This window comes from Rattus rattus, chromosome 6 (genome assembly GCF_011064425.1).
Source record: "Rattus rattus isolate New Zealand chromosome 6, Rrattus_CSIRO_v1, whole genome shotgun sequence".
NCBI classification, from domain to species: domain Eukaryota; kingdom Metazoa; phylum Chordata; class Mammalia; order Rodentia; family Muridae; genus Rattus; species Rattus rattus.
Genome location: NC_046159.1, coordinates 100,371,499 through 100,393,779, shown reverse-complemented (window position 1 = coordinate 100,393,779; position 22,281 = coordinate 100,371,499). Strand labels below are relative to the sequence as shown.

The 22,281-nt window shown below is 45.1% G+C and overlaps 1 protein-coding gene across 4 annotated transcripts; it reads right to left on the bottom strand.

Moving 5' to 3' along the window:
* Nucleotides 1-587: 587 nt before the first annotated feature.
* Nucleotides 588-21,811, bottom strand: Mkrn1 (makorin ring finger protein 1). Of its 4 annotated transcripts, none has more exons than XM_032906703.1 (8): nt 20,859-21,060; nt 12,536-12,664; nt 8,219-8,448; nt 7,158-7,384; nt 4,042-4,256; nt 3,198-3,308; nt 2,571-2,709; nt 588-2,241 (listed from the first exon to the last, which is right to left on the bottom strand). In XM_032906703.1, the coding sequence occupies exons 2-8, from the start codon at nt 12,655-12,657 to the stop codon at nt 2,032-2,034; spliced, it is 1,254 nt and encodes a 417-aa protein (XP_032762594.1). In that variant the 5' UTR covers nt 12,658-12,664; nt 20,859-21,060; the 3' UTR covers nt 588-2,031. The 4 variants fall into 4 exon arrangements, with proteins under 4 accessions (XP_032762594.1, XP_032762595.1, XP_032762592.1 ...); XM_032906704.1 differs by lacking the exon at nt 20,859-21,060 and adding an exon at nt 20,486-20,788; XM_032906701.1 differs by lacking the exon at nt 20,859-21,060 and adding an exon at nt 21,118-21,811 and having other exon boundaries at nt 592-2,241.
* Nucleotides 21,812-22,281: the final 470 nt, after the last annotated feature.

The following is a 22,281-nucleotide window of genomic DNA, read 5'->3' as shown; positions in this document are numbered from 1 at the left end:
TGGGACAGACATAGATATGTGTTAATTGGAGGGGCTGGAGAGATGGCTTGGCCATTAAAAGCACTAGCTGCTCTTCCAGAGTTAAATTCCCAGCAACCACATGGTGGCTCACAACTGTCTGTAATGAGATCTGGTGTGCACAAAACAAAAACAGAACATCCATGCCCATAAAAAATATGAACAAATATTTTTGTAAAAAATGACTCTTTCAAGACAGGTGTGGTGCTGCACACCTTTAATCTCAGCACTTGGGAGGCAGAGGCAGGAGGATCTCGGAGTTCAAGGTCAGCCTGGTCTTCAGAGTGAATTCCAGGACAGCCAGGGTTACATGGAGAAATCTGACCCTGACAAACAAAAAGATTAGTCTTTCAAATTCCCCATCCATGATTTACAGCTGTCTGGTTGGGAGCCTGAACCAGGCTTCACTGCAAGCGTGTTCCAGGAGAGAGACTGAGCCTGAGCCGAAGGCAGCCTTGGGAAGAGAGCCACTTCTGGCCAATGCACACAGGACTGAGAAGGAGATGAACAACTCTGCCATCTGTGGGGTTGAAGGCAGGTCACCCGTCACACAACGAGACAACCAACTTTTTCTTTTTTCAAAATTGTTTTATTTGGGAAAAGTGCTTCTTACAAAAGGGCAGCTGCAAAACACAGAGACCTCTGCAACGATGACGTGTTTTTCTTAAGTGAAAGACTGGGTGAGTTCCGGGTAAGCAGGGCAGAGGGACAGATCCGAGCATCTCCCACGTTATTTCAGGAAAGAGCAACAGAATGCAAAGGTGAAATTCCCGCCAAGGAATTTTAGCAACTCTTGCTTGTCTTGTGGATGGCCGCACCCTCCCTTCTCTTTACCGGCGGGAAAGGGGTTCATTACTTCTGCAAACCTCTAGCACAATCAACACCTCAGTTTGGAATCCACCTGTCTTACTGGCAGAGCTCAGGAAGGGATGGAATGAGGCAGATACCCACAAAAACAAGCACAGAACCTCACAACAGGCCCCCTTAAATGAGGACAAAGTTTTTTTCCAAAAAGTGCCTGGACTGAAAAGGCTAGACTGTAAAACATTCAAAACATCAGTGTGTCCAAGACCCAGCTTGTACTGAAAGGGACAAGTCGGTCATTTAACCTCTACAGCTGACCCCATCTCTCTAGCATACAGACAGACAGCTACTGCTATGTTAACAACTACTGACATACTGCTTGGTCCTTTAGATCTACCTGACACATGTGGCTGAAATCACTAACCCACATCTGCCCACTAAAGCTAAGAATACTGCACCTATGCACCGATGGGAAGCTGCTCCCATGCTCGCCCGTGCGCGCCCATGCTCACCCACCAAGTCCATCCACCCTTGGGAGTTAACCGCCAGCTCTGTACTGATGGAACGCCACCGCATCCTTCATGTTTTTAGATTTTCTCATGTCAACCTCAACACATTTGCACCTGGTTCTGGTTACCCAGTAGTAGTTCTTGCGTGCAATTAAACAAGAGCCCAAAACCACAGCACAAGCACATGTTGATGGGGATTACAGGGTAGGAAACATAGATAAAACTGTGAAGGTGCAGTGCAGGTCTCACAGAAACCTCGGGGAACCTTCCTACACCTATCGCAGAGAGCGACTTGCCAAGTTAGGTCCCTTTTTTTCCCAATTGCCCCTATCCTTGGACCCCAAAGCACAGTCAGTGCTTTTTCCTTTGAACCTCAAAGGGGTCTCAAAATGAGTGTGCAAAGTCCATGAACACAACCTGGCCGAAAACAGATGACGCAACAAACCTACACTAACTGTCTGACAGTTAAATTCATGTTACAAAAAAACTAACTTTAAGATTTATTTTTGTAACTTTTGAAACAGAGAAAACAACACACTCTTGGGGGAAAGGTGAGGGTAGAGGAACAGGCCCTGGGTAGTGATCACAGCACCTGGAGTTTGAGAGGCCTGCCTAGGAGAGCCACACGCACTGCCACACAGCACAGGGGACAGCTACTGTCTGAGGCTCCGCAGACCAGTTCCTGCGCCACGCAAAGCTGCTATAGCTCCAAGTCATAAAAATCCTCCAGCTCATCGTGAAACAAGTCCCACTCGTCCTCAGAGTCTGTCAGCTCGTCGTCCCCACCTGCAGCCAAAAGCATAAGCAACATCTCGCCCAGCTCAAAGGTGACAACCTCCTCTTCGTCGTTGTCAAAGGGGTTGTTCTCTCTCTCCTCAATGAGCTCCCAGAAGTGGCTCCTTCGTTGGGCCTGTAAGAAACAAGGCCATGATAGGGGTGGCACTGTCAAGCAGTGTCTTCTATCCTGTGGCTTATAAGGCAAACCATGTGGCACAGAGAGGGCATGGTGGACCAGAGGTCTCACTTAGTCCACCTTGCCAGTGCCTCCCCTTGGCTATTTGCAGGTTTAGGCTAGGGCTTTGCGCAAGTTCCTTTCCTACCCCTCCCGTCTTCTGAAGTCTGACTCCTTTACTCTAGTCTCCCCCCACACCTGAGTGTCATTCTCCCCTACCCCAATATGTGCAGGACTTAACTGACAGTGTGCTATTTCCCAGTTTTTAAAAAAACAGCGAGAGTTACCCGGTATCTGCTTGATGTTCCCACTTTCTGTCTCTGTGGCTCCTCTCTACGGCCATCAGGGTACGCATGCTTGTAAAAACAGTTCCCTCCAAATGGGCAGCTCCCACGTCCTTCATCAAAATACCTGCACGCCTTGTTGCTGGAAAGGAAAATATCGCAACCCTTATTCACAGTGGACTTCAGGCCTGTATGACTATCATCTGGGGCTTCTCTTTAACAGGGCAGAACCAAGACGTCAGTGCACAGCCCCCCAAGATGTGTTCTTAGAAACATGTGCTCCAAACACTGACTAGCAACATCTCTGCTTAAATGTACACGGTTCACCAGCACCAGCACGAAGTGAAGATCATTTAGAATCCCGATACACAAGAATTCCTAGGACGACTCTTATGACCTGGAATGCGCTAGAACACCCTGCACAGACTTTAACTAGAGTGGAGACTTCATTCTCACAGCCCCTCAGCATACACCCAAGGACTGTGCTAAAAGTTAGAAGCACGAGACAAACTGGGCAAGCAGTCATGGAGGTGACAAAGGAAGCGTCCTGTGCAACAAGGGAAGGGTAGGAAGCAGGAAGGAGTGCACAACGCAGCGCTGTTCTATCCAAGTGAGCCCGGCTGCTCATACCTCATGGCCTCCTTGTATTTCTGAATGAGTTTCTGCTTCTCTTCTTTCTCTTCCACCCAGTACTCACTTGGAATGACAAAGTTAGATGTGATCCGGCATTCGGGGCAGGACCTGGGAAACAATGAACAGGCTGCAATGGACATCCCCCTCTGTGCCCACTCTGTAGGACACACCCTGGTGTGTGGCCCAGACTTAGGTTAACTGACAGGCATGTGAGCATTAGCAGAAAGGGATTCCAGTCACAATTGACCCTTTCTTTGGAGGAAAGACAATCTCCTTCAGAAATCAACTCAATGGCTAGCCAGTTTTTTAAAAACTTAGGTAAAAAACAAAAACAAAAAATAAAAACAAAAACAAAAACAAAAGAAGACATTTCACACAGACTCCTTCTTTCGTTTAAATAAATTTATTTCTTGTTAACTTTGCTCTGGATTATGTGGCTTTTGTTCAATTATGAGAACAGATTTAACGGATGGTGGATTTTTGGCTAGCTTAATGGATGATATAGGAAAGTGGAAAGTGGAAAACACCAGGAAACATACATTCAGAGCTAGATATGTTTGTTCACGAAACCTAAACTGTCTAATCCATTAAACACAATCTCCTCAAAAAGCAATGAAGACTCTACTAACTGATACACAGGGTTTCCTCATTCAAATAAAATAGACAGACCAACTAACCTAGCAGCTAGCTGAAATACAAAGAAGAAATCCCAATTAGAACACCCAGGTTCATGATAAAATACATGCATTTAAATGTGGTCCTTCTGGTTGGAAGTTGGCACAAGATACTAAATTCTTCCCGAAAATAGAAAGCACAAATGAAGATTGGGGAGGAGTCTCACTTTATGATCTTGCTCTCAAACTGTTTAGCACTTCTCCACTTGCGAATACACTTGAGACAGTAGGTGTGGTTGCAGTTGGAGAGGATCCCAAAACGACGCTCGCTGGGGTTGGCTTTCTCATAGACCACCTCCATGCAGATCCCACACACCATGTCCTTGCTGCGCTGAACAGCAAAAGAGAGCTCCATGTCCTTCTCATGGGCCTCAATGCACGACTGGAGGGAGGGAAGAGACAGAGGCACCATCAGGCCGCTGCAGTCCTGACTTCAGTCAAGGCCCTATGAGACTGGTTTCAACCTGACCTGGTAAAGGCTTTATTACAGCACAGGGCCATACCGCCAACGTGCTCAGATCACTACAGTCAGATGGGAAGGCTCAACTTCCAACATCGCAGACCTGCAGCGCTCCACCCCACACTTCCCCTGCAGCAAAGACCCTGTTAACTTCGTTGATGTTTCAGTTTCTGGGTGGAAAATGAAGAATTAAGGCCTTCATTTCAAACTTTAGGATAGTGAACACTCTAGGCCAGCCCCATGCTACATGAGACTTTGTCTCCAAAGGAAAACAAAAGAGAGTTGGCTGTGGTGGGCACACCTTTGATACCAGCACCCGGGAGGCAGAGGCAGGCAGAGCTCTGTGAGTTTGAGGCCAGCATTGCAAGTTCCAGAACAGCCAGGACTATGTAGAGACCCTGTCTCAAAAATAAAAACACACAAGAAAAAAGAAAACTACTAAAGTAAATCAAAACAGGTACCAGGTGACAGTTATGTAGGGCACATTACTTCCATTGTCTCTTTAAAGGGGTGGTCTCAGTAGCTCATACTTGAGTCTGGGTAACTCCAACATTCCAGAGGCAGAAGCAGGAAGAACCCAGTATTTTGAGGTATAGCCAACCTGATCTATGCAATGAACTCCTGGTCAGCAAGGGGAATGCCAAGAGTCACTGTCCCTCAAAAATTAAAATTAAACACACACAAAACACTAAAACTACGGAGACAATTCATACACCACCCAATTTACCCACTTAACATACGCAATTAAATAAACCCCAGGTACTTTCAGAGGTACAACACTGTTATTTAATATTCAAGGTTTATCTTATAAATTATGGGATGGGAGGTATGAAAGTGACATATGACCAGTGAAGCCCAGGAGTTGGCGCTCCTTGGATTCTAGGTGGCTGTGAATCACCAGATGTGGGTGTTAGGAACTACCTATGAGTATGTAGTATAAGAAGGCCAAGCCACCTCTCCAGCCCCACTATTTATTTGAATGTGCACATTACCCCTCATAACCCCACTCAAAAGTTGTTCATTTTCCTTCAAAATTCCCATGTGGACAACCATTGTTCTGTGGTACACCAATTCTATGGCTTTGACACTAGCTTAATTGACTTACTATATTTTACTGCTGAGTAATATTCTGAATTTTCCTCAGCACCTATTTTCTTTACCCACCTCCACTCTGAAACTACATGAATAATGCTATTATATTATCAAGGGCACTGGCCATACAAGTCCAGCAACCCCCACACAAAGGTGGAGGGAAACAGCGCCTCAGAATTGCCCTGTCTTCTACAAAGGGTTTTTTAATAATAAACTTAAAAGAAAGCCGAGTGTAGAACTGGAGAGATGGCTTGGAAGTTAAAACCCAGGCTGCTGCTTCAAAGGACTTGGTTCAGTTCTCAAAAACCACAAGGCAGCTGCATAGCTTTTGTTTGAGAAAATCTGACACCTTCTGGCCTCTGTGGCCATTGCACGCATGCTCTCAGCATCACCCATGCACATAGAAAAGCTACATCTGTAAACAGGGCAGCACTATACATCCACAGTCAGCCAGGCACTCACGCTACGCAGAATTGCTACGCAGAATTACCCTTCCAAAGGATAGTCAACAGAGGGCCAGCGACAAACAACCTGGTAGGTCAGGCCTAGCAAACAAGATGAAGTACTGGGTTTCATACAGTAGAAGGAGAGAACCATCACCCAAACTGTCCGTTGACCTCTACATATATGTGCTGTGACATACAACCCTCCTCACAATGAGTAAACTTATATGAAAGCAAGTTTTAAAGGATAGCTAAGATAAAAGATGCATGTTCACAAAAACAAAAGCTTACACGCCATGAAACAATCCAAATATCTATCAAGTAATGAAGAGAAAAAACAAACTATTGGAGCCCGAAGGACTCCTCAGTAAACTGCTTATAGTATAAGCATGAACGCCTGGATTTGGGCTCGCAGAGTGTGTGTGAGAGCCAGGCTCAGCGAGTACATCTATATCCAGGACTGAGAGAGACATGGACACTAGACACCGGCAATCCAACTGGTGAGCTCCAGATTTTAGTGAGAGACCTTGCTTGTCTCAAAGTTGAGGTAGAGAACAATAAAGGAGGATACTGAATGTTAAACATACCTCCATGTAAGCATACCTACACACGCGCGCGCGCGCACACACACACATACATACACGACTGTATAATAAATAGCATTCAATCAACATGCAACCACAGAATGAAGTAGGGTACATATTCCAACAGGGAAAACCTTGATCATCATCATCTAAACGAGAGGAATCAGTCACCGAAGGTCAGATATACCGAGTAATTCCAGCTACATAAGTCATCCTCAATTGGCAAACCCCAGAGAAACAAAGTAGACCCACTGCTGCCAGAGCTCAAGGAAACGTAGAGCAGAGGCTGACTATAAGTGGGCACAAGGCTTCTTTGGGGAATGAAAAGGACCTAACTTAGAATTATGGTAATGGGCTAGACAATGCTATCAGTGCATTCAAAAGCAAGGAAACATGCATTTCAAAGAAACTATAAGAAAAACTATTAGTAAAAAAAAAAAGAAAGAAAAAGAAAAATCAGAACAAAAAACAGAAAACCACCAACTACCTTTTGAATGCCCATAGTCTGAGGTTCTGGAACCAGAACTTCTTCTTTAGGAAGAAGTATGTCTTACCATAACTAGGCTCTCCAGACCCTCCTGCCTTTGGCCTCCACTCTGCCTAGATTCTATAGGTTTATCTTTGACAAAACACTATAAAAACGTGGATGTACATCACCATCTATTGGCTCCTCATACTTGGCACGAGCTGCTCTGAGCACTTACTTTTATGTGCTGTGACCTCTGGGCAGCATCCATTGGGTGTAGGACCTGCAGGCCACACATGTCACAGGAGTCTCCGTGGAGATACACACAGTTTTCCCCATAGCGACACTCTCCCACTGCAGCATAGGGGCAAAGCTGCTTCTCTGTCTCCACCGTAGTTGGCTCCTTCTCTGACTCTTCCTTGGTCACTGAGCCCTGCAGGGGCACTTCAGTGCAGGAAGGGGCAGCTGAAAATGTTTAAGATGGTGGTAAAGGTCCAAACACAAAAGGCAAGCACGAACTATAAGGTAACAGAGTAATAAAAATAGAAAACTTTAATGAAACCTAAAGCCAGGCCTACTGAACACCCTTCACTTTTTCACCCCTTTGGTTTTTTGAGACAGGGTTATACAGCCAGGCTGGCTTAGAACTCACCCTCTGCCTACCTCAGAATACCCAGTGATGGAATACAGGTACACACCACCACTGTCCAGCTCTGTTTTGTTCTTTCTGGTAAGATCTGAATAACCCAGGCTGGCCTTGAACTCAGCAATCCTCCCACCTCAGCCTCTCTAAAGCTGGCATTACAGGTGTGTGGCACCAAGCCCGGTTCCGTATGTGACTTTCTTTAGAAGTGAAGTGTAGTATCAGTTAAGTACTGTAGTAGGGGTAGATCAGGAGAATCAGGAGTTCAAGGTCATCCTTAACTATTTGAGGAATCTGAACCATAAGACACCCTGTGTCAAAAAAAACAAAACATCAAAGGACTGGTAGTGGGCTGAGTGTATAGATTTATGGGAAAGCATTTGCCTAGCATGTGCAAAGCCCAGGGTTTGATCCCAGCACCACCAGGAGCAGGCGGGGGACAGCATTCGGAGACACCAGTTTTTAAACATGAATTCATTTTATTGTAGTTCAAAAAAAATTTTTTTTACTTCATCTTTAAATCTTAGATAACCCAATCTAACGTGTAGACAGTAGGTTAAGCTCAAACACTGGAAACAGAAAAGCTGACACTGAGTTCACCGTGGCCTGTCATTTAGCCCTTTGATTGCAGTTTACAGGGTCTTCACAATACTTACTACGGCCACAGTAGGGCTGCCCAGGGACAAACTCAATGGCATTCACCCAGTCCTCTGAACCCGCTCCTACAGTTGGAAAGTTTGGGTTTCGTGACTCAGCTTCGCCTGGATTCATTTCAGCAAGTGATCCAACACCAGAAGGGAGACTTGAGGAAGCAGCAAGGGATGGCTTTGCACTCAGGTCTGTAGCAGTCACTTCTTCCTGTTTCAGTGGCTTGCTGTGTTCGTATCTGACACACAGAAAAGCAATCAGTTACCATCAAGCTACATAGAGCCCCCAGACACTTTTCAAACTTCAGTGTGAGCTAAACATGAGCAGGGAGCACCTGTCAAGGCTTATTCCTATTTATGTGTATCTGTGTGTATGGGTGTCCACAGAGGCCGGAAGACAGCATCTAGATCCCTAGGGCCAAAGTCAACAGGCAGTTAGTTGTAAGTTGTATGAGGGCTGGGAAAACCATATTCAGGTCTCCTCCAACAGCAAGTGCTGAGCCATCTCTCCAACCCCTAGATGACCTTGAGTTGGAGGGCTTGGCTATGTAACTCAGGCTAGCCTCACACTCATTATATAGCTCATGATGACTTCAAATGCATGGATCCTCCGGCCTTAACTGCTTAAATGTGGGGCTGCAGGCATACCAACAAGCCTGACTGAATCCTTCTCATCTCTGTAATGCTATGGATCAACTCCAACCAGAGCCTTGTGCATCTAGGCAAGAACTGAGCTATGCTCACAGCCCGATACCTAACTTAAGTCTGGAGTCGAGCCCATGACTCAGCCTGTCTAGGAAACCTCACTATGATGTCATATTGCTGATAAAGGCATGAGACCCAGACTTAGCAAACTTTACAGAGTCAAGTACAACTGGATGATGGGCCACACCCATAACGTCAGCTATCTGGGAGACCGAGGCAAGAGGATTCCATGGTTAGGGTCAGCCTAAGAAACTTGCTGAGACACTGCACCAAAACAAAATTTAATAAAGACTGTCCTGTATAATACTAGCACTTGGTGGGCTAAGGCAGGACAATTACCACAAATTGAAGCCATCTTGGGCTATAAATTGAGTTCCACTCCCTACCCACCCCTCAAAAGAAACTGACAGACAAAAAGAAACAAACAAACAAACACCCCAAAGTTAAACATTTTCAAGCAATTATTTCTTTTCTTTTTTTTTTTCTTTTTCTTTTTTTTTCTTTTTTTTCTCGGAGCTGGGGACCGAACCCCCGGCCTTAAGCGCTCTACCGCTGAGCTAAATCCCCAACCCCAATTATTTCTTTTCTTAATACCTGGCAGTAATAATGAGTGTCTACCAAGCACGAGGAACTGGGCCTCCTACTGTGCAAGTGGCATGAATGAAGCCTCCTTAGGAAAGAAAATGTTCTGAAATGGACACCAGTTAAACAGCAGCAGTCAGTGCTTCTGCTACTTTGGAAGTTGTCTCAAAAAAAGAGAAATCTAAATAAGTGAACTAAAAAATCTTTTTTTAAAAAGGTCTATCTATTTATTATATATAAGTACACTGTAGCTGTCTTCAGACACACCAGAAGAGGGCATCGGATCCTATTACAGATGGTTGTGAGCCACCATGTGGTTGCTGGGATTTGAACTCGGGACCTCTGGAAGAGCAGTCAATGCTCTTAACCACTGAGCCATCTCTCCAGCCAGAAAAAAATCTTTGTTATGAGATTATATTCAAAAGTAAATGGAAAGAATATAAACGTATGTAAAAGATGGGCCTTGAGGTAGTGTACACCTATAATTCCAGTCAAATCTCTGAATTCAAGGTTAACTTACTCTACATAGCCAATTGCAGGACAATCAGAGCTATATACTAAGACTGTCTCCAAAAGAATCAATGTTACATTATCAAATCTCCTCAATGAGACAATAATTCCCTTATAGATCTGCATAGAATGTTTCTGAGGTAAAAACTATACCAGGAAGGATTAAAAAACAAAACAAACAAACAAAACAAAACAAGCCATGGCCAGCAAGGTGGCTCCAGGGCACCAAGCACACGCACACACACCAAGGTGCAAAGGTAAATAAATAAACGTTCAGACAAACAGACTTGTGCACACAAAACAAATTCAACTACAAGGAAAAGGTTAACATACGGAAACCTGTATGGGGATCTCTGAAGAGCACAGACTGACACTACATGTAGTCTTCTACCCAACTTCAGGTAAGAATGGCTTTTAAAACCACATCTTACTTCTTTTCTTCTCTTTCATTTTCAGTTTTTCTGAGTTTCTCTGTGTAGCTCTGGCTGTCCTGGAACCTGCTTTGGAGACCATGCTGGCCTTGAACTTGAGATCCACCCACCTATCTCTGCCTCCAGAGTTCTAGGGTTAAAGGCATGTGCCACTACACCCAGCTCAAGGAACAACAACTAATGCCCTTGTTAACAATCAAATAGTAATGGCCCAAAATAAAAAGCTGCAATTAGAACTACTGTATTCATTAGTCTGTTATCTATGGCTGGTTTTGCATAAGAAACCATGTCTTGAGTCACCAAAAAAAAAAAAAAAAAAAAGTGTACACACCCATCCTGTAGAGAACATTTGCCAATCCAGCCTAGGAAGATTCTCACATCCACTAGAATCAAGAGCCATTGACAGAGAAGTTGTTATTACAGCTAATAAGTTATAATAGGATGTCACAGAATTGCTGATTCTTTTCCAGTGTGTTAAGTGATGAATTAACAGAGAAAACAGATACATATCAAGCTCTCTCCCATACTCTGCATTAATACAGCATAAAGAGCTCCAACGAGGCCTGGCAAGACCCTGACTCAGCCCCGTGGATAAAGGAGTGTGCCAGCACACCTAAGCTGAGCTCCATGCCTGGGACCCACCTGACGGGAGGAGGGCGCTGCCCTCTGACCTTCACCTTAGTCATCAGACCTCTCCATCACTCTGTCCTGTGGTCTGCTCTCCACAGCTCTCTGCTCCTCAAAATTTCCATTCCTCTCTCCATGTCTGTCATACATGGGGCCATGATGTACTGACTGGAACTAACTTCCCTCAATGAGCCTCGTCTACATCATCTATCGAAACTGTTCTGCAAAGAACTGCTCACTCAGCATAAAGACGGTATCCTGACATCTCCTCCCTTAGCAAGTTTAACAGCAAAAGACTAACCATTAGGCTCAGACGCCAAGGGATCCATTTCTGATCCCTAACAGTTAGTTATGAGGGAGGGGCTTACCTTTTATCCCACCTTTATTTACTGATTTTCTAACTATCTCAGGTAAGGATGACTTCCAAACATTTCTAACCAACAAATGTTGCTAACTACCAATCTGTTGGTCAATCTATGTACATACCTATCCATACATACATACAAACATACACCCACCCACCCATCATCTGTATATGTCTGAGATACTGACTATAAATCTTACCTAGTATAGAAGTTTTTAAAACCTTTTCTTAAAGATTTTTATTTTATTTTATGTGAGTACACTGTTGCTACCATCAGACACACCAGAAGAGGGCATTGGATCCCATTACAGATGGTTGTGAGCCACCACGTGGTTGCTGGGAACTCAGGACCTCTGGAAGAGTGCTCTTAACTGCTGAGCCATCTCTCTCCAGCCCAGAAGTTTGTTTTTTTTTTAAAAATATTTATTATGTATATATCATACAGCTTTCTGTCTGAATGTGTGCCTAAAGGCCAGAAGATGACCCCAGATCTCATTATAGATGGTTGTGAGCCACCATGTGGTTGCTGGGAATTGAACTCAGGACCTTTGGAAGAGCAGTCAGTGCTCTTAACCACTGAGCCATCTCTCCAGCTCCAGTCCAGAAGTTTTTATCCTTTCATTCATCCAGCCAGCCACCCAACTAGCTATCTATCTGTATGTGGCTGTTATACTGGCTACAAGTCTTACCTAGTGTGGTATGTATGTATGTATGTATGTATGTATGTATGTATGTATGTATGTAGTCATGCATGCATGCATCTGTATGTGGCTGTGACTACAAGTTTTACCCAGTGTGATAATTTCAAAGATGCTTCTTCAAAAGTGGAGCCCAATACCTCCTCCCTTCAATGTGGCTGGACTTAATGACTTTGTCCAGATGTTAGTGAAAGTGACATGTTGTGACTTCTGAGACTTAGTCATAAAAAGGTGGTGTATCTTTGCTGAGCTTTGACTGCTAGCAATAAGCTCTTTTCAGATCAAAAGCATTGTTAGAATACTATGTATAATGCTATTAGAATTATATATACAAAGCTACCAGAATGACCTATGTTATTTTCATTCTTCAGCCCACCCTTAACCAAAGAGTTTATAAACAAATCCTTACCTGCAGCGGTCTCCATAAACACAGTACCCTCTTTGAAAATACTTGCACACTACACCATATGGACTGTCAGAGAGGTCATGAGAGTATCGACAGTTATCTCCTTCCTTACAAACCCCATGCATAAAATATCTGTAAGACAAATAACCAGAAATCTAGATTAGAAGACTAGAGCCAACTCTCAGAGAATTCATCAGCACCAGTCAGTCTCCTGGCGTGTTCACAACTGTAGCAATGAACACAGCCTAGGCTGGAAGACACCTTCGGGTCTGCAGTAGGCAGCACACAGATCAAGGAAGCTGCCCTGAAGAAAGACTGTCCTTACATGGGGCTCCTTTTTGGGAAGGTGGGGGATAAACTAGGGCCTCACACAGCACTGTATCACTAAGCTGTACCCTCAGCTCCCACAATTGTAAATTTATCTTGTTCACTGAAGGTCAGTTCTGGCCACCGCCCTTGTTTTACCACCCTAGAGGAGTAGCTTTGTTTGTATTTTCCACTAACTTAAATCCCTAACCATTACTATCCTCAAAGCACACAGATAAAGAAGCTACATATACTACAAAGTGTCGGACTACCATTTATATTCAACTTTGTTAAGGAAACTCTTTTAATTCCTTAAAAACCACATATGACAAAAGCAAAATTAGGCCAGCAACTTTAAGGATCACAGGTAGACATGATTAACCGTTTCTAGATACCAACAAACAGTGACACCATTACATGAGCATTTGCTAGCCATGTAACCTTAGACCCCACCCGCCCTACCTAGTACCCAGTGCTCTTCTAAATTGCCCCAAGGGATATTTGCAGAGCCCCTCCTCCGCCTGCCAGAGTCCATTTTCCTCCTCCCTTGGTCTCTGAACAGGACATTGATGTCACCTGTTGGCATGCCAGAGAAAGACAGTAACTGTTTCTTAGGTGTAACTCTGGTTGGCCTGGCAGAGGACTCTACTGTATGCTTGAGCCACAGCTCTCTAGAATGTGGGGGGAAAGAGCAGTGGGGATGTTTACCACAATGCAGACCCCACTAAATTGAATGCTATAGTTTAAGAACTCAGCTGTTAAAAGTACAAACTAGTTATTATTCTTGCAGAAGACCTAAGTTCAGTTCCTAGCACACAAGTCCTCATGACCAGTAACTCCAACACCAGATCTGAGTCCTCTAGCCTGTGCAGGTAGTGTCATGAAACCCACAAACTGACAACTTAAAAAAAATCTGAAAATTAAAAACAAAGGCTTGGGAGCATAGCTGAGTTAGTTGTACAGTCCTTCCTAGCATACGTGAAGCTCTGGGTTCAATTCCCAACACGGTCAGGAAGAAAAAAAGAGAGCAAACAAACCCGGTTTCCCTGCAAGAACAAGTGTCCTAAGCACTAAATCACCTCTCCAGCCCTGACACATACTCTTTTTTTTCCCTCCTTTAGGACAGATGTCAATATGTATCCTTGGCCTCCTGAAAGCTAGGATTAAAGATGAACATTACCTTGCCTGGCTCTGATGTATATAGTTATATACCCTGTATCAAAGATGATACTTTTAAATTCCTAGTGAAGAAATACTACGGTTTATTCTTTCTCTGCATTTCCTATGGTACCTATCTCTTTATCTAGAAGACCATGAAAGTGCCATGGTAAATCAAGAGATAGTACTGAGTTCAAGACTAACCTGGGATACACAGTGAGACCCTGACTCCCCACTCCCCACCTACCTCTCCTCCAAAATCCACTGTAATTGGTCAATAATAAATTTCAGAAACCAGGTGTGGTGGTGCACACCTTTAATCCCAGCCAGGACTGGGAGGCAGAAGTGGGCAAATCTGATTTTGAGGTCAGCCTAGTCTACAAGGTGAATTATAGGACAGCCAGAAATACAGTGAGACAGCCTCAAAAACCAAAAATAAATAAATAAAATTCACTAGGAATGTTGGGGCAGTTGGGTAAGGGATTTCTAGAAACTTCTCTCTGGTTTAAAGGTACAATGTATTCCCAAAGTCATATTAGCCACATTGTGGGGGAGGGAGGCGGCATTTTTTTATTGGGGGGGGGGGGGAAATAAAAGCTCGAGCTGAAATGAGGCTCAACTGGTAGAGTGCTTGCCTCACATACACCTAAGCAGCTCGGGTCCAATTGCCAGCATTGTGTGAAACAGGCAAGCATGATGGCGAAGGCCTGCGCTTCTGCCTCTCAGGCTGTAGAACAAAACAATCGGAAGGTCTGACAAAAAAAAAAAAAAAAAAAGATTCTTAGGATAAGGATATGGAAAGACCAGTCTCAGTAACCCAAGTCCCTGACTCAAACAAAACAAAATCAAAACAAAACCAAACACAAAAGACAGAGCCAGTTGTGGTATCACATGACTTTAATCCCAGTACTTGGTGAGAATGGTGGCCCAAGCCTTTAATCCTTAAACACTTGGGAGGCCAAGGTGGGATCTCTGGGTTTGAGGCAACCCTGGGTTCCAGAACAGCCAGGGCATCACAGAGAAGCCCTGTCTCAAACAACCAACCAACAACCAATGAACAAACAAACAGTAAGAGGAGAAACAGAAAGAAAGAAGAAACTGCTTAGGATCTCTGTGTTCTTCAAGATCTATGTAGAAGCATCTAACTTAAAAATTACTGTTTGGGACCTAGAGAGATGGCTCCTCTTCCAGGACTGACTTGATTTCCAGTGCCTACATGTTGGCTCACAACTCTTCAGACAACCTCTTCTGGTTTCCATAGTCACTGGACATAGAGGTGGCACAGACATACATTCAGGCTACACACATAAAGTAATTAAAACAGTTTCCAGCTTAGAGGCTGAAGAGATGGCTCGGTAGTGAGAACATGTACTGCTCTAGCAGAGTCCTCCATCTTGATTTGCAATATCCATCTCAGGTGGTGCACAGTTGCTGTTTACTCCAGCTCCAAGGAGATTGATGCCTCTGGCCTCTTTGTGCAACTACATCATTCACGTGGATGATGGACACACACAAAATAAAAATGAAAATAAATCTTGCCACTCCTACATGTCTTCGAGGCCAGCCAAGGGTACATAGTGAGACTCTGTCTCAAAAAGCCGATGAACAAATATTGACTGTCTTATTCCACACTCAAGGCAGCTAGCAACAAGGATTGGTTTCATCGCTGAAGAAATGAAGGCCAGCCTGCTGGTGGCAGCATAACACAGTTTCACAGCAGAGGTATTTGGTTCTTAGGCAGCACAAACAGAACACAAAGAGAACTTCAGGATCACCGACAGCAGCTAATGAGGAAGTGAGACTGAGTAATTACAAATGAAAACTAAGTGAAGTCGTCCATGGCAATCAGGCCTGCCACAGCCAGGCAGTGAGACTGTCTCAAAACACACAAAAGAACAACATCCCTGGGCTGGAGAGATGAGCAGTTAGGCTTCTGCAGAGGACCCAGGTTCCATAGCCTGCACCCACAGGGTGGCTCGAGCACAACTACTTCCGAGTCCAGCCCCAGTGGATCTTAAGCCCTCTTTTGGCCTCAGTGGCCACAGTACAGATACATATATTCAGGCAAACACTCATACACATTAAAATATAATCTTGAGGCTGGAGAGATGGTTTAGTGGTTGAGAGCACTGACTGCTCTTCCAGGTCCTAAGTTCAAATTCCATCTCACAACCATCTGTAATGAAAGCACATGCCCTCTTCTGGTATCTCAAGACAGCTACAGTGTACTTATATGTAATAAATAAATCTTTTAAAGTATCTTTTTTTAATTAAAAAAAAAATAGGGGATGTAGAGATGGCTCATGGTTAAGAGCAATTGCTGCTTTTCTTCCTTCCTTCCTTCCTTCCTTCCTTCCTCCCCGGAGCTGAGGACGAACCCAGGGCCTTGCGCTTGCTAGGCAAGTGCTCTACCACTGAGCTAAATCCCCAACTCTGGCAACTGCTGCTCCTAAATTCAATTCTTAGCACCCATGTGGTAGATTAGTCTACAGCTGCAGTTCCAAGGAATCCAAAACTCCCTTCTAGTGTGCAGAAATACAGACAAAACACCCATATACATAAAGTATATAAATTAGTTTAAAACAACCAAAAAAACATTCTTTTCTAAGCAAATAACTAATATGCCCTAATATAGAAAACACTCTACTTCAGGGGTGCAGATGGCTTAGTGAATACTGGATCCTAGTACTCACCTGGGCAGTTCACAACAGCCTGTAACTCCAGCTCAAGGGGGAAGCTGATACCTCCAAGGGCACTGGTACTCACATGCAGACACCCACACACGCATTCTCAAAACCAGGTGTTACTATCAAGCTCACTTAAGATAAAATTAGGTACATTTCTGCAGTTAACTCAGTACATAATCAATGTTTTTCTGCTGAATAAGATAGTCCCAAGAAGATAAGCATGTTCCAACAAGTCATCTCCCTTTAGCAACTTACAAGTGTACTTTAAAAAGAGTCATGGGATGAATGCACAAATGTTTGTAAGTAAACAATTCTACATTTTAAAGATTTTACTTATTTTAGGTGTATGAGTGTTTTTGCCTGTATGTATTGTTACTGTGTGCCGGAAGGACCCATGGAGGCCAGAAGAGGGCGCTGGAACTGGCGTTACTTAGTAGTCAGCACCATATAGGTAGGTACTGGAAAGCAGGCTGGATCCTCTGTAAAAGCAGTAAGGAAGTATACTTAACACTGAGCCATCTCTCCAGAACCACTGTACTTTATTTTCCTTTAAAATGAAACCAGAAACTTCTTACAACATCAACTGGAGCATTTACTAGTGTTCTATGCTGGGCTCTGAGGAAAAGCCCCGGAGGTGTGATAAAATAGAACTCAGCTCCAAGGGCTCAAAGTCTAGAACAAAGATTTCATCGTTGTTATTCCTCCATTCAAAAGAAAGACTTTGGGAGATGGTGTTGACAGCTACAACACAAAACAATTGTCGGGATTTGTATGCAAGGCATATCAAATAATTAAGGTGGGTCACCTCAGAGGTTGGGTTGGTCAAGACAACATCCTGCCTCAGCCACCTGACTAGCCAGAGCACAGGTACAGATGTGTGCAGTCGTGAAGGATTCTACAGGCCACCAGAAGTGACTCTGCAAATAAATTTTTAGATGACTGGTCTAAGCAGAAGCTATGGAGAACATTTCTTTGGTTCTAATCCTCAGAAGCAGCAGGAGGACCTGCGTGAGTTTAAGGACAGCCTTGTTTACATAGGAAGTTCCAGCCAGCCAGTGCTAAGTAATGAGACTCCATCTTGACCCACTCCCTCCAAAGTGCAAGGAATTTAAAACTATCTAAGTATGTAAGCCTGAAGCCCTTTTCTTTCTATTTTGGGTCGTGGGGAGTTAACTATCTTGGAGCCTGGAGCCCAGGCTGGTCACAAACCCCTGTGCAGCTAAGAAAGACCCTGAATTCCTGATGCTTTGCCTCGACTTCCCAAAACACTGTTACAGGTGTGGGCCTCCATGTGAGGCTTTAAGCTTGTGTCTTGTTTTGCCTTTTTTTTTTTTTCTAATGAATACACATTGGCATATGTGCCACGGTGCATATGTAAAGAAGCTGGAGGATAAGTAACTTCCAGGAAATCAGAGCGAACCCCCTTGCTACCTAAGGCATCTTTTGCTCATTCATCACAAGCCTGTACCCTTTCAGAGCTTTTCATACTGTGCTTTCAGTTTACCTCATCTACATAGTTTTCCTGAGACTCATCCCTCCCCGTGAAGCCCTGACTGGCAGAATCGCCATATATTCCAGGCTAACTACAACTCAAGATTCTCCTCTCCCAAACCAGAATACTCAAAGACATTTTTGTGTTTGTATGCATGACCAGGTGTTTTCCTCTATTGTTTTGACTTATTTTTTAAAGAGAAAGGTTCTTTGAACCTAGAGCACACTGTGCGGGCTTTTTCAAGGATGTTGGAGATCAGAATTCAGAACCGCATGCTAAAGCAGGAAGCTCTTTACTCTCTGAGCCATCTGGATCTACAGCCTTAAAAAAATTCCTTTTAGACTTTAGTGGTTCACACTGCTCCAGGTAGGACCTAGAAAACTCCCATTAATTCATTGAACCTTAGGGAGCTGGGCTTGGCCTATGTTTGTAATTCAGCATTTAAAATAAATGGGGGGATGGACTGGAGAGATGGCTCAGCCGTTAAGAGAACTGATTGCTCTTCCAGAGGTTCTGAGTTCAATTCCAAGCAACCACATGGTGGCTCACAACCATCTGTAATATGATCCAATGCCGGCTTCTGGTGTGTCTGAAGATAACGACAGTATATTCATACATAAAATAAATCTTAAAATAAAATAAATCTTAAAATAAAGGTCCTCCCGGGTACATTGGAAGCTCAAGTTCACCCTGTGCTAAGTGAGACCCAAGTTTATTTTTTAAAGACCCTACACTGGGGTTCGTGGTGGAAGCCTTTAATCTCAGCACTGGAAAGGCAGAGACAGGTGGAATCTGAGATATTGCCAGCCTGCTGGTCTACAGAGTGAATTCTAGGATAATGAGAGCTATCCTGGAATTGAGACAGAGAAACCTTGTCTCGGAAAAAAAAAAAAGCATAAAAGCCCCTAAAATGGAGACTAGAACAGTCTGCTGAGGAACTAAAAAAGAGGAAATAGGGAAAAGCAAACGGGAAGCAGGGGAGCTTCAAAGTTTACCTCATCTACCAAACCCTACCCTCCTTTGTAGAGGATATATAGATGGTTATGATCTCAGGACTAAATGGAGACAGAAGTGGATCAACAAGTCCCAAGTCATTCTGGGTTATATTAGCCTCTGCATCACTCACACACCCACACAGAGACACACACACTCCTCAGACGAATAAAAAACGGGTGGTGACAAGACATCTTTGTTGATACAATGAAGGCTGAGTTTGATTGCTGAGCCACTTATAAAAATGAAAGACACTAAAATTGTCCTTTCAATTTTACTCCACATCTCCACAGGTGCCAGGGGAACAACTGTCCCACCCACAAATCTAAATAAATAAATAAATAAATAAATAAATAAATAAATAATGCTAGCTGGACAGTAGTGGCTCACCCCTTGAATCCCAGCACTTGAGAAAGAGAAGCGGCTGGATCTCTGAGTTCCAGGCCAGATTGATCTACAGGGCTAGTCCCAGGACAGATAAGGTTACATAAAGAAACACTGTATCAAGGAAAGGAAGGAAGTTCGAAAGAAGGAAGAAAGGAAGGAAGGAAAAGAAACGTTGAAGCAGAAATGTATAAAGTTGCAGACATCTGACAGGATGATAATGAAATCAGTTATGAAATGTTATTTGGTGATAACTAGACTAGATGAAGATAGATGAAAGGAAAAAAAAAATCAAGGTATTTAAATTTTCAATATCAATCCGGGTAGTAACACTATCCTAGCACTAGGAGGGCAAAGACTAGAAGATGATAGTTCAAGACCAGCCTGGGCTAAGTAGCAGTGTTAGGACAACCAGGGCTGCAAAGCTGGACCTTGCCTCAAAAAAAGAACAGGCCGAGGGGAAAGCTTTAATATGACGTTATTAAATGTACTACAGAAAAGACTGGAAGGCTGGGGATTCTTCAATTTCGGAGTTAATATCAACACCGAGTTCTTCATTAGGAACGGCCTTTGGCATTTGCGTATAATGGACTGTCCTTGTCGGGTGAAAAGTGGCATTTCCTTTTAATTTTTTTAGCCGATAAAAAAGCGTACAGTCCTTCCTGGTAGTTAAATCAATATTGTCGGGCGTGGTATCATCTCACTCCTGCAGTCCCGCATAGGGAGAGGCAAAAACAGGATTGCCGAAAATCCTAGGGCAGTCAGACTATATAGGTCAACCGGGGCTTCACAACAGGACTGTCTCAATAGCCCCCCTCCCATCGTTAATACAAACAATCCTCCAACGTTTATAGCTGGGAATTTTTTTTTTACATGCGTACTGCAAAATCGCCACCTGATCATACATTTTCCGAATAATTTCGTCTCGCTTACCAAACAAGAACCAAACCTCTCTCCTCGGATCTCCTTTCTCGCAAAGAGGAACGCCGCTCAAAGGGACAGTAATAATAATGGCAGTTCATACAACCAAGGTTGGAGGAGCCTAACGCCGGCTCCGAACGCTCGGTTCGGGGACAAAGCTCGGAACCGCCGACCACCGACTTACATACAAAGGCATACAAAAGCGGCTGCTCCCGGCGGGGCGGGGGTGAACGGCGCAGAGAGCAGAAAAAACGTTACAAACGGATAGCCCGGCGCGGAGCCCCGGGGCCGGCCGAGCTCGCCGGGACCCTTGGAGGGTCTCAGGGCGCACCGAGGGTCGTTAGAGCCCGATTCGCATCGGCGAGCTCGCGCCGCATCCCCGAACCTGTGGCGATGGAGGTCGGGGCGGGGACACCGGTCCTCTCAGCACACACCGGGGAGCCGCTAGGCGAGGGGAGGTGACGGGACAGCCCCGCAGTCCGAGCCCGCAGTCTGAAACCCGCAGCGATGTCGCGGCCAACCTCTGCGGAGGCTGACGCAGCGATGCTATGAGGGCGGCCGCAGCAGGGACCCCGCGACGCCCGCCTCCGCCTCCTGCTCGGCCCCGCAGCCCCCGCCCTCCGCCGCGCCACGCAACGTCCTACCTGCAGGTGACCTGTTTCGTCCAGCCGCCGCCGCTGCCGTCGCTGCCGCCGCCCCCTCCTCCCGCCCCCGGGGACGGGGCAGCGACTGTGGGGATAGAGGTGAGGGAGGCCGCTGCCACCGCCGCCGCTGCCGCTCCTGCTCCTGATGTTGTGGCTGTTGTTCCGGGAGCCGCAGCCTCCGCCATTACTGTTTATCCCACACAGCAATGGCCCCGGAACTTCCGGGATCACATAGTTCCGGTCCGGCTAAGAAGGAGAAGACAGCGAAGGGAGGGGAGGGGAGGGAGGCTGAAGAGCCCGAGAGCTCCACGCCAGTCCCGCGCCGTGTCACCGCGTCTCGGAGCGCTCTGGTCTCGGGAACTGCAGGCTCCGCTGGGCGCCCGCGGCCCTCCTTCGGCGATGCTGATTGGTGAGGACTCAGGCCCCGCCCTAAAGGGGCGTGACCGCACGCTTAGCCAGGTGTGTTCAGATGGTCCTGGTCTTAGCCATCAAAGGACCACGAGCAAAGACCAACCTCAACCTTTGGCTGATAACACTGTACAAAGTGAGGAAAGCCCTGCAGTGTGTCTGCCCTTTCTCGAGTATGAACTGGATACCTATTGTGTTGGGATCTGTTTCCTTCTCTCTCCGGAGGACAGTGGCCACTGTCTCCCAGGAACTGTCAGGATCTGTGCTGATGGAAGTGCCAGGTGGGCCTGGTGGCAGACATCTTGGAATCCCAGCAATCTGAAGACTTGAGTATCACAATGGCTTCAAGTTCGAGGCCATCCCAGGCTACATAGACCCTGTCAAAATAATAATAGTAAGGATTAAATAAATTATGTGAGGGAGCCTATGTTTGTAATACCAGCTCTTGGGAAGCTAAAGGAAAAGTGTTTGGTTTTGTACACCTGACAAGGAGCTGAAGTGCAATTTTACATACCAAAGCAGACTTGGCTGACAGGTTTTCCCAGTATCCATTCAGTCACTACCCGGCATACCCTGTCCTCTCTACCTTGAACTTTCCAGCCCAGGGGCTAGGCTGCAGTTCCCCTAGAGGCTCCTCTCTATATATTCCAGACATTTTGGTCTGTCTCTTCCCCTTCTCTTCTGTACGCCTGCCTGCCTACCTGCCCGCCCTTTCTCTCGCTCTCTCTTACTTCTTCTCATGGCAACTCCCGAGGC